This window comes from Myiozetetes cayanensis, unplaced genomic scaffold, assembly GCF_022539395.1.
Source record: "Myiozetetes cayanensis isolate MyiCay16 unplaced genomic scaffold, myiCay2020 scf2-11, whole genome shotgun sequence".
Taxonomy (NCBI): Eukaryota; Metazoa; Chordata; class Aves; order Passeriformes; family Tyrannidae; genus Myiozetetes; species Myiozetetes cayanensis.
The window spans coordinates 86,141,145-86,153,790 of record NW_026087411.1 but is presented as its reverse complement, the minus strand read 5'-3'; the positions used below and the strand labels follow the sequence as shown (position 1 = coordinate 86,153,790).

Below are 12,646 nucleotides of genomic sequence, written 5' to 3'. Positions count from 1 at the left end.
AAGTAATTCCAAGACAGACCTTTTTGTTCATGCATCAGGTGAAATCATAGAACTGCCTGTGATAATCTTTTAGTTAGAAAAGATTAAAATTAAATTTGTAAAATTAAATTTGTAACTCACATAGTTAAAGAAGCAAAATATTGTTCTTGCTATCATATTACGGAGGTAACTTTAAAAGATCTGGCCAAGTTCCTGTCAACAGGACAGGATCATCTAGGGTTTTAATTTTATTTGTCAGAATTTCTGAAAAAGAAAAAGCAGCATCTTTCATCAGCTCATACAAGTTAGATTCCCAAGGGCAAGCCTTCAGTTCCCTGTTGTTCTGCCCAGCAAAAGTTCTGTTCATTCCCTGAAAGACTAACCTTCAAACACCGAGGTCTTGCAGCAGCAAACAGTCAGTCAACTGACAAAGTCAGTCAAGTGACAAAGATATTCCCTTCCCCCTAACTCCCCTGTGCCCTGACACACACACTTGGCTTCCATTATCACATTTCTACGAACTTCAGTTTTAAATCAGAGACTGCTCTTTGCTCTAGTTCAGAGGTTGTTTCTGTTACAAGATATTTTTCTGGGTTGTATCAGAAGCTTGTACCACTTGAAGGATGCTTTACTGCATAGCCAGTACAACGGTGGGTCCTGCCACTGAATCTAAGTAGCCTTCAGCAAGAATTCCTTAGTAAGGTTTGCCTGTTTTAAACATGTTCCTCAGTCAAAATTATTCAATGAGCTGATTTGAACCATATCAATCAATACAAAGGCATCTGACCTGTGAGAAAGTTAGACTCCATAGTAGCCTTCAAGTAATTATAGCAATGTTATTGAGTGTTCTGACTGAGTTTTATTTTTTCTCCTAGCAGTATGAAAGGAATTAAGAACATGAGGAACAACAAAGGACAGCAAAATATAGTAGGTGAAAGGAACCAGAAGTCCAAGCCCTTGTATCACTGGCTCAGTATCAAACATTTGCAGTAAGCAGCCAAAAATCCATCCAAAAAGAGTACCTATTTGGATAAATTCTTACTCAAGAACTTCAACCTAGGAACCACCATACACAAACTATTGCTGATTAAAGACAAAAAGAAATGGAAAATCTGAAGTTTAGCATAGACTTTGAAGCACACAGGAAGAGATCCCATAGAATTTAGCATCCAGTCCTTGCCACACTCTAATTAGGAGACACTTAACACATGCAGGCCAAGAGATCTCAGTTTATCTCACAGGAACGAGAGTATCTACCAATGGCACCCTTTCACCACTCACAAAACTTGACCAAAGGACACTGAACACCAAGATGACTTCAACAGTAGGATTTACTCACTCAAGGAAGAACTAAAGAACGTGGCTTCAGGTTACTGTCAATTGTTTCGACCCCGTTCCTTGTGGTATAAAGCAAACTGTGTTGGACTGTTTCCAATTATAACACTTTATGAAAAGAGTTTCCCTCCCAAAAAAACTAACATGGATGATTCTTCAATCACTCAAGTAAAGTGACATGTTGTATTACAGTTGGGTTTAGGAGAATTAACACACTAAGCAACTATGGCTTCAAAGCAATCAGTTGACTGATTTCTTACAAAAAGCTTTTAGGTTACTGAAATCCCACTTCAAAATACAGTTATTTCAAGCTTCACTCTGAAAATACCTTGTCCATCATTCTACCAATACAAACTCATTCTACTTTTGTAGCGGTCTAGCCAAGCAACAGGGTGGGTATGAAAGATAGAATATTTTTTGTGGGGGCTAGTAACTAAGGATAAAATAAAAAGCTCTTCTGCATTTAGTTACAGCTTTATCAGTAAAATGTAATATAAATAGCAAAGTAATCCTTAATATTCTAAAACATCAGTTAAACCACAGCCTCCAAATTCTTGTTACAATTAGAAGTGACTTGAACTGAAAGGCAGTGACCCAAGTGCACCAATTATTCATACTATAAATCGCCAGTAAAACTGCAGGAGTCAAGTGGTATAGTGACATAATTATCACTGCATTTTCATGAGACACAAGGAAACACTGGAATTCCCATCCTTAAGTACAAAAGGATACTTCAGTTCTGCTCATTCTTCTTGTTAAAAAAAAGGCAAGACCAAATACTTTTACAAGAAGATACAAGTAGAAAAAATTGAACAGTACTACAAGACTGGAAAAATTGTTTAAGTTAATCCTTCTCAGCTCTTCCTCTCACTATGCTGCGCAACAGCAGCAGGAGACTAGATGATGTAGGAGAGGCAATAAGTTGTGTTTTTATATATTAGGGATAGAGACTTCTGAAAAATAAGTTACCTATTATTGCTCACTTCAGTGTAGCTCTAGTTATAAAAATATCTATCAACTCCTCAAATTAAGATAACAACAGAAAAATGTTTTTAAAAACATCTTTAAATCTCTACCACCATCTGGAGGATATGCTATGAAATAAAACATTCCTCCTACAATATTTCAAGTAGACCTGTCCAGACAAATCAAAAACAAAAGCAGTTTTCCAAACTGAAGTTCACATCTATTCCAATGATTAGTTTGGGATTTACCAAGAGACTCAGACCAAAACATCTTACAGAAATTCATCAGTCTCGTTAATCTATAGAAAACTGCCCACAGAAGTTTCATGACTGCTTCATGTCAGAAGCTGTGAAATACCTGGGCTGTTAAATAAGACCTAAAAAGAGTAGAGAGCAAAACCAAAGCAATTCCACTATTACATACTAAAGAATCTTTGTGGAAGATAACTAGTTTTTAGAAGTTCCTTTTTGAAAACAGAAGTGTCTTACTACTTTTGACTTTAGGTTTCACTCAGCATGAAACTGCACATTTTAGTTTTGGTCAGTATCACTGACTGTGGTTACTTAACAAGAAGTCCAGTACTTAGAACCATTTCCTGATCTAAAAAAAAAATATTCAAAAGAGCCAACTCGTAGTCTTCCAAGACTTCCAAATGTCAAGTCTTAGCAAATGTTACCAAAGGCAGGACCAAAGCAGACATTTCACTCAAAGTTATATGCACTCTTCTACAGCTACCCCTTATTACTCACTAGTTCCATAAGGACAACTAAAAAACTGATCTAGGACTATGCAGCAGTTTGGTGAACAATAATGTTATTATTACATTTCATTTCAGTCCTTTTTTTTTAACTTCAGTTCTGTTCAGGATTATCACTCTTGAATCAAGTCCTTTATGCTCTTTCACCGTAGTTGTTACTTTGAACACAGCAGTTACTGAATCTGAACACTTAAAAAAAGTGTCATGGTTGCACGAATTTTATACGTGGTAGGCAAGTTTCACACTGTTGCATAACCACACTTCCCTTAAGGGACTGCTGAATACACATACAGGAAACGTGTACAGGAACCATAGATTATAGAACAGATTTTCATGGACTGGCCTTCAGTATAATTGCATGTTTAGGGGGCTCTTGAAGGTAAAAACATTACCTGAAGGGCACCAAGTACAACATTTACGTTTAACCAAAAAGGGACAATCCAGTATGACTTTAAAAACTTTATGCCTTCACTTAAAGGTCCTATTAATTGGAAAAAAATTAAAATACTTACTGTAATATCCATAAAGTACAGTGTCTTCAATTTGTCTTGAAACATTAGCATCAGCCCAGATCTAGCAATAAAGGACAGAAGCATTTATCATCAAATGAAACCTAATAACACTACAAGAGAATAACTCATTCAAGGACACTAATATATAGATGGATATAAAAAAGTTATCTCTAAAAAAACTAGACACTAGACTGCTAGCAACATTGAAAATTACTGGGAAAATGGGAATAAGCATATGACAGTTTCACACAGGGAAGATTTTAGACCTGAAAGAACACTGAGTAGTTATGGCAGCTCCTAAGTATGTTCTGTTAATTCCCACAGTTATCTTAATAAGAGTCTCTTAAGATCACCACAGAATGGTTTGGGTTCAAAGGGACCTTCCAAATCATCCAGTCCATCCCTCCTGCCCATGGGCAAGAACACCCTTCACCAGGTCAAGTTGCTCAAAAACCCATTCAACCTGATCTTGAACACTTCCAATGATGGGGCATCTACAACCCCTCTGCACAACCTGTTATAGAGTCCCACCACTCTCACCACAAAAAGTTTCTTCATGTCCAATTTAAATCCAAACTCTCAGTTTAAAACTGTTGGCTTTTGTTCTGTCTCCACGGGCTTTGGTCAAAACTGTTTCCCCATCTTTTTTATAACCTCTTTGTATATTAAAAGGCTGCAATAACATTTCTCCAGAGCCTTCTCCTCTCAGGTTGCCATAACATTTCTCCAGAGCCTTCTCTTCTCTAGGCTGAACAACCCCAACTCTTTCAAACTGTCTTCATAGGAGAGGTGTTCCAGACCATTTTTGTGGCCCTGTTCTAACAGCTTTCTTGTGCTGTCAGCCAAAAAGATGGACACAGTATACAGTGCACACAATATTTCTATCACAGAATATCTTTGATTAAAATTTACATTTATAGATGAAACAGTACTTAGACATAAGAATAACAACTTTTTATTATGCTCAGTTATAGCTCAGTAACTTTTGGTTTTCTAGTTATTCACCCAATTTTTGCTGATTAGATGTCAAAATGCATGTGTACTCATCTCCCTTTTCAGAAGTAATGAGACTTCACTTTTTTGTTTGAGCAAGACTTGAATTACACAAATACTCAATTTAGCAACTTAGATCTACAACTCCAAACTCAACAGCACTGATATCCCTTCCTTGAACAAGAGCAGGTGTAACTATGTTACTCAGTCCTGGGGAATGGTTCAGAGTGTGGAAGCAATGAAAGTGAAAATACAAATCTATGCTAGAAACGGCAGTCAGCCAGATGGTTGAAGTCAAGCTCTTGCACCCATTCCCTTTTTCTCCTCCTAGAGAGGAACTACTGGTTTAAGGAAGCTAAATATCTTATAACAATGGTTGGCAGCCAAACTCAGGGATTGAATACAAAGGTTCAAACCTGCCATTACAGCCTAAATATATCCAGAATTGTTTTAGTCTCATGGGATCCAATCTATACGTGGTCAAGATCACGACAGTAGTTATCCAGAGGCAAAACTTTTTAAAAGCTAGAGAACACATCAAAATAACTGAATTGCTGAAAAAAAAAAAAATCCAGTACTCTTGAAGCTCCTTTCAATTTCTATATGCAAGCTTTTTCTAAACTGGTAAGATCAAGCCCTTTCAGTCGTAAAGATGTGCAACTAATACAGAGAGATATGAAAATGCAAGTGAGTATACTCCTTAACAAGTGCTATCACAAGACTTGAAGACATTTGGCACTTGCTTTATCAGTTCTCTCAGTACTCAAACTCTTATGGAATATGGGCTTTATGACATACCATGAACACTTGATTTTTCTATTATCTCAGAAAGTCAGCACCACCTTCCTTTTTGTTACTGTATTAAGACTTCCAGTAGGTCACATTACACTAAGCTTTTAACATTCACTATCTGAACTGAATTACATTTTCATCCAACTGGAATTTGAGTAGAAAAGTACACATGCATTTTGACATCTAATCAGCAAAAAGGAAGGATGAAAAATATTTTAGCAGAAGGGGGCAGAAGCAACACCTGAAGTGTCTGTCAGTTACACAATAAGCTAAATCTTTGAAGGCTGTCAGGCTCAAGCCTGACAGTGTTTCAACTAAGAAATTTCTAGTCATTTGCATTAAAATACACCATGAAAGAATCTTATTGTAGTAAGTTAATACTACAGAACACTAAAGCATTTAAATTGCCTACTGTTAAAAATTAGGAGAATGCATTGCTTTAGTTATGCCTAAGGGAAAAATCAGGGTTGAACTGGACAGTTTGCATTATTTGCTTCCAAGTAAGTATTGGAACAAGGTCTCTCCTGTAAGTGATGGACACATTCAAACGCACACTAATCAAGGTTAAGCAAGAAAAGTAGCAGTAAGACCTGACGTTTAAGTGGCACAGTCACTGTACAGGAAGAGGTAGCTAGTAATGGAAATACAACAGTGCTTAGCTGTCAAATAACTGCTTCTCCCTCAACTACAAAAAAGCATTAACAACATTTAGAACACAATACAGATGTAGAACTTGAAAACACTGTAACTGCTCTTCAATTTATTTCTCAAATTAAGTTGCATACAGGACCAGAGTAATATTCTAGGAAACATACACTACACCACGCTAAAATGGTGAGATGTTATCTTAAATAAACAATGTCAAGGTGCAAAGATGTATGCATTTTACCATCATTTAGATCTGCCCCAACATACAAACTTCACACTACTCTGCACAGAAAGAAACTGTAATGCAAGCCAATTTAATATTTATTATGTCAGCTTTCAGTCAGCTGTCGAAGTCCCACATTTATACAGAGGCAAAAAAACTTATTCTAACTGGCAAATTATCTGGTGTGGCATACGCACACACCATCAGTAACTCAAAAGCAGTGACTAGTTCATTTGAGCTGTTTCAGAAACCAGTAACAGCAGCACTCTCTCATCAGAAGCAAGAAACAGTACTACCTAGTGAGTGTCAAGAGCTCTGACATTCTCAGCATCACTGGTGACATATCAAGCAGCTAGGTATATGAATCTACTGAACTAGCACATATCCAGGACTCAGCTGAGAACTCATCTGGACAGCCTGTAAATCTTGTCTGTTTTTCTTCTCCATCCATTACAACCTAAGTTTACAATATATACAGCAAATACCTTAGAAGTACAATAGATTAGGAAGGTTAGAATTCATTAATGCCTTCAGCAATAGTTTAAGGTTGAAAATGTGACCACAAATTCTCTTAAGACCTGCAGAATTCAGGCACTCTGCACTGTTCTGCTGTATTTCATTCTCTTCCATGCAGTTTAGCAAGCATATAACACAGGACCTTTAAAATACCTGTAACAGCACATTGCACTGTCAGATAAGGGAAGTCACAAATTACAAGGATATGTGCAATGAGTATGATTACCCACATTAAGCTATTATGCATAAGTATTCTTTAACATAAGTCATGCTAAATGCACCTACAAGTGTAAAAAGTAAATATATAAGTAAAATGTTGCTATGTAAGGAAGGATGTAAAGGAGGCAGTTTGAGACACTTCCAGTTTACCTAAATGCTAAAACCAAAGCAAAGCTTCCTCAGAAGATTAATTTAACAATTATATTCATACAAAATTAGTTATGAAGAACATTTGTTCCCCCAGTAATCACTGAGCTGAGTCTTTACTCTCCTAGCAACTGTGTCCAGTTAGCGACTCGTGTTAACGTATTTCAACAGAACACTACTATTCCAACTGTACAGGTAACTTCCCCAAATGAAAGCAGTACAAGTTAATCTGACAGTTTTGACCTACCCCATTTTTTAATGGGGGAACAGTCATGAATTCCATTCCTTTGCCCCCATTAAATGTGACGTTTCTACTGTCACTGTTGGACCCTGCGAGAGTTTCATGAGTACCCAGTGAACACAGACATACACAGTTCAGAATCCTGTCTTGTTCAGGACAAGAAGCATGGTCTCAGTCATTAATGATTTCTCATCTAACACCTTTCTATAAACAAAATCCCCTGACATTTCTATTGGTTTGTATTCTGAGCATCTACATAATGAGTTGCTCCCCCACCACCATCCTTGCAAGATGCAAAAAAAACCTTTTACAGACCATTCTATTAAGTATCTCCCACTAAACAGATGCTACTCCTTGAACCATTCAGGAGACAACCGGCTTTCAACAGCTCAGGCTGTTGTGATACATTCAATCTAACCAGACAAAGAAATGCCATTGGCTTTTAACTTCATATAGCAGTAAGAATCCATATATATCAAAGTGAAAAGGTTTCATCACCTTCTCTGCCTTCTGCTAAAACAACAGTAGAAAAAAAATAGTGTGGTGACAGCAGTATCCTTGTTTCCTGCTGCAAGAACACATCAGTTACATTTTAAATATTTGAAGCCTGTAGGTCAGACCCAGAGGGCTTGAGTTCCAGCAGCAATTTTAAGTTTTTAAGCTATAGTGAGGTTTTCTGTTCCTAAGTGCTTGTTATAAATCAAACAAGCTTTCAGATCAAACAGATCAGATACAACAGGATATATTTGAAGTCCACTGAAACAAATCATAGCACTGTAAATGCAAACAGAAAAAACCTTGAGCTCAAAGTGATGCTGGTGAATATTACCATGACATGACTTACGAGGTAATACTCAATTTGTTTATTAGTACTAAAACCAAAAGCCTTCTTTCCTACTGAAGCAGCACTATGAATCAAAGTAATCCCAGCCTCCAGGAAAGGTGTTGCAGTGAATTCTACTACACAATTAGTGTGCAAAACTTTCTAATAACAAACCTGCTCAGTTCACTCACTAAAAAAGCTTTAAGATAATATCTGCTAAGTTTTTCAAAATATGATGGGAGATACCGTTATGTAATAAATGCTTCAAGCCGCTCGTTTATAGTAAAGAAGAACTTGTCTTAACTAAAAGATGTATAAATAATACCTTAACAGTCCTGTTGACATGGACAAAACCTCAAGGTAAACAATCAAGGCCAATCAAGGCACAGCATATAGCCCTTGTCAAGGCAGGCCCCCTCAGAACACATGATGAAAAAAGGCTACACAATACCTTAAGGTGAATTCCTCCAGAAAACAGCATAATTTTTACAGCTTTCAGAAGGGTGCTCTGCTTGGGTAATACAGTTCAGACCATCAAGCCAGTCCTCCTAGCCAAGGCACATATACCCTCTACATTTGTCACCCAACACACACACAATGAGAACTTTGAACCACCAGACCATGCATTCAATTTAACCTGTGCTATTGACATAATGTGCTTCTCCCTGAGTTTGCTACAAGCCTGTTCACAGCAAAGCCTCAAGAATATCTGCAAGTAGGTAGAACAGTAAGATTCATTAAAAATTAACTGTAAGTCCACATATAGTACCTCTTCGTCCTAGGTTGAGCATCCTTGTCATTCTCATCACTCTAATATAAATATATATATATAATAATGGCCAGTCTTCACGAGTGAAGATCCGGGGAAGGTCTTTACACCTTCCAGCCTGCGTATTGGATTTTTTAGGTGAGACACAGTGTGCGCGGAACTGAGCCCACCCTTTAATCCTAAGGTTCATCTGCCGGGGCCAAGCGAGCTTGGACAGTGGCAGTGAGGTCCTTAGGACGTAGGTGGGTTGCCTTTAAGGGCTAACGAGCTCCACCTGCCCGGGAGTGGCCCTGACCGGGAATCGAACCTGGGTCTCAGCGGTGACAGAGCCGCGCCTTTACCACTAGACCACCAGGGGCTCCACTCACTCTAATACTGATAGTAGAAATTACACTTGGGAGGTAGAAGAAAAGACTACATAAAGAATTGTTTACCTACAATCTTGGTAACTGCCACTATTCTCTCAGCATGAGCCCTGGAATCATCCAGTTGGAAGGTCTTTTGATGAAATAACTAATTTATCTACAGAGAATGTAATTCACATTTGCTACCTGGATCTGCCTCAAAAAGTCACTGAGAAGACCATAGTAAAGACCTAACTCCCTCTGGTCATCCAAAGCAACAAAGGGGTTTTGCCAGTCATAGAGAGAGGGTCTTGGAAGTATTGGATTTGAAAGAACGGTCCAGAAAAAGGTCAGTAGTATCCTGAAAATATTCTGAACCCCATCAAGTCTGTCCTACTTGTGAAACAGTAGCAAAAAAGAAACAAGTGTTACCCAGGACAGTGTTAAAACCTTTAAGGATTAATAAAGATCTGATGTTAAGGTGTTGTCAGCCTCCTAACTCAACATTACTTCTAAGCTGAAATTAACAAATCAATAAAGTTGTGTTTACCTACAGGTCTCTATGTTCTGACTGATTTATTTCAACACCTGTGTTGGATTAAATGCATTTATATCAAAAGATCTCACATTACTGCTGCAAAGCTAGAAACTCAAATCAGCTGAGACTTAAAAGACACAGAAGAATTCTTCTGCAAGGCACTATGGAGCAACTTTATTTCAACAGGCCATCAGAAGTATCTACAAACATTAGGAACTAAGCAGGACCAAGAAGCTTCAGAAGCAGAAGTAAAAAGATACTCTACAGAAGAATGCATACATTAGCAAAATACGCCTCCTTTGCAACAGGACATTCTGCTTAGTCCCTATTAGATGTAACTAGGTCCAGCTGAAGAGTGCACATCACGGTTATTACTCTAGATAGTCAGGCTCAATTTATTTCAAAGTAATATACTGAGTATTATTTTCATTGAATTGCTAGAATCCTGACATGTGAAAGGTCTCTTCCATCTTTATATCCACTTCAATTCTGAACCAAAAAAGTCTGAAGACACAAACTTTTAACAGTAATGTCTTTTAATAGACACAAACTTTAACTGAGTAATGCCTTCATTTATTCAGTAATATCATTGAGCAACAGAAACAACAACAATCCCATCACAACTCAATTCTAAAAGCCAACAAAAGGAAGATTCAGCATAAAACTTGCATTTATATAATCACCAGCAAGCTTGTTTTGAAGCATTATCACAGATCCAGAAAGACCTATACTTTCCTTTGGGAGAAGAGCTGAAAGTGAACACAGGTTTTGAGTTGCAGGTATTTACCATTTTCCCACCCTATCATTTGTTTCAGGATCATAACCTTTACTACAGATCCAGGCAGGCTCCAAACCAAACTAAGTTGTTTTTCAGGTTACCAATATGCTCCAGTTCGACCTCCTGTTACTCACTGTGTCCTCACAAAGACAGTAGGTCACTATCTTCAAGAACTCTCCTTGAAAATTAAAAATGCCAATACTTTAAGCATTGGGAAGAACTCCTACTTACAGCAATGCTTAAAGCAGATGACAACCATTACTCATCTGTTTAAAAACTTATTTTGCACAGTAACCCCCTACAGTTTATAAATACAGTACGTTCAGTTAAAGCTCTGTCAGTCAGGAGAAGATACTACCGTATTTCCCTCCCCCAAGGGTTTTCAGAGCTTTCCCTCTTTCAAAAGGGTGCTTATTAATTCAGGTTTTAAATTAAACATAGGTTAACACAGTAAATCTTCATAAACCTTAATGCTTCCATACCAAATTTTATGTTGGCAAACAAAATAATCCTAAGTTACAAATGGGCAATACAGTCTCTTTTTGATCAAAGGTGCAACAAATTTTTTTCCACAATGTCCTGTTATAACGTAGTAAAAATCAACACTTAAGCAACTTGTTGATCTCTTCAGCATGGTACACTCACTCTTTTTTGCATAACAGAAAGAACAAGCATTTGGAAATCAGTAGAATATTTAAGATAAATAAAAGAAGTGAAAACTGAAATCTAGCTAAAATAGTAAGAGCTCAGTGTTATATGCACAGCACTAATATCCAGCTTTGAAAAAACTCAGTCACTGAAACAGGTATTAGCACTGATTTTAAACACTTTGACAGCTTAAGAACATCCTTTTGCAACACAAGTGCTCCTCCTGAAGAGGTAATTAACATTTTTAAAAGTCCATACCTTAAATGTACCATTTTGGTTTTTCATATACGAAACCAAAAAGATGTCCACCGGCAGCAGTGCTGATGTGATAAGAGCAACGGCCAACGCAAATATTGCTGTTATGGTAGAAATCACTTCACTTTCCCGCCGACTCTGATACTTGCGCACGTAAACCCAGCAGAAAATTAGAATGGCCTGAAATACATAGCAAAAGAGGCTTAAGAGTTGTATAATAGGAATGTCAGCAAGCAGGTACTGATGTTAGAGTCTGTACGGATAACTGGCAGAGCATCAACACACGTTTTAACTGAACACTGGACATCAGCGTCACATTCACCACATTCAAGTCACCCTTTTGATTACGAACGGTGTGAGCAACAACATCAGCGCTCCCGCACGGAACAGGCGAAAACACAAACAAGCAGCACAGACCGCACAGGCAGGAGGTCAAGGCAGCCCCCTCCCGCACCCCCGGGCTCCGCGGTGCCCGACGGCCGAGGCAGCCGCGGGGGCGCAGGGAAGCGCCCACTGCCGGGGCAGGCTGGGGGGCGCTGCCGACAGGACCCGGCGGCGAGTCCAGCTCTGCAACAGCGAGGGGCCGAGCAAAGAGGGGCGGCCGGCCCAGGGGAAGGGAAGGGACGCGTGAAGGGCCACCGCAGGGCGGGGGAGCCGCCTCTCACCAGCAGCGCCAGGCCGAAGAGGCACCATCCCGTCAGCAGGTCGGAGGCGGCCGCCGCCATCTTCGCTCCCGTCAGCAGCGGGCCGGCCGCCCCGGGGCGGCGCTTATGGACGGGCGGGAATGGCGTCACCGCGGGGCCGCCTAACACCGGCCGTGACGTCAGTGGCCAAGGGCGTGACGTCACGCGCCCGCTCTCGCTGTGGTCGCCACAGCCGCGCTCCCGTCCCGGCCGGGCACGGCCCGCCAGAGGGGGCTGCGGCAGGGCACGGCCCGCCGTGGGGAGGCTGCTGGCCCGGGGCTCGTCCCGCTGTGGGGGGCTGCGGCCGGGCACGATCCGCCAGGGGGGGAACTGCCGGCCCGGGGCTCGTCCCGCAGGGAGAAGCGAGGAGAGGCAGGACCCCCCTGCCCCGTCCCACGGCAGAGCGCAGCCGTCTCGGGGCAGGAACGGGGGATCGGGGCGCATCTGAACGATGAGGTGCCTTCACCTCCTGCTCCCGAG

At 39.9% G+C, this 12,646-nt stretch overlaps 1 protein-coding gene across 1 annotated transcript in view; it reads right to left on the bottom strand.

The window, feature by feature from the left end:
- LMBRD1 (LMBR1 domain containing 1) overlaps positions 1–12,247 on the bottom strand; it is a 67,918-nt gene extending 55,671 nt beyond the window's left edge. The window contains exons 1-3 of the mRNA XM_050314996.1: positions 12,149–12,247; positions 11,487–11,663; positions 3,550–3,610 (exon numbers count right to left, since the gene is read on the bottom strand). Coding sequence (XP_050170953.1) covers positions 3,550–3,610; positions 11,487–11,663; positions 12,149–12,208 — 298 coding nt within the window. The 5' untranslated portion in view covers positions 12,209–12,247. The remainder of the gene's footprint in view (positions 1–3,549; positions 3,611–11,486; positions 11,664–12,148) is intronic.
- Between the last annotated feature and the right edge of the window lie 399 nt (positions 12,248–12,646).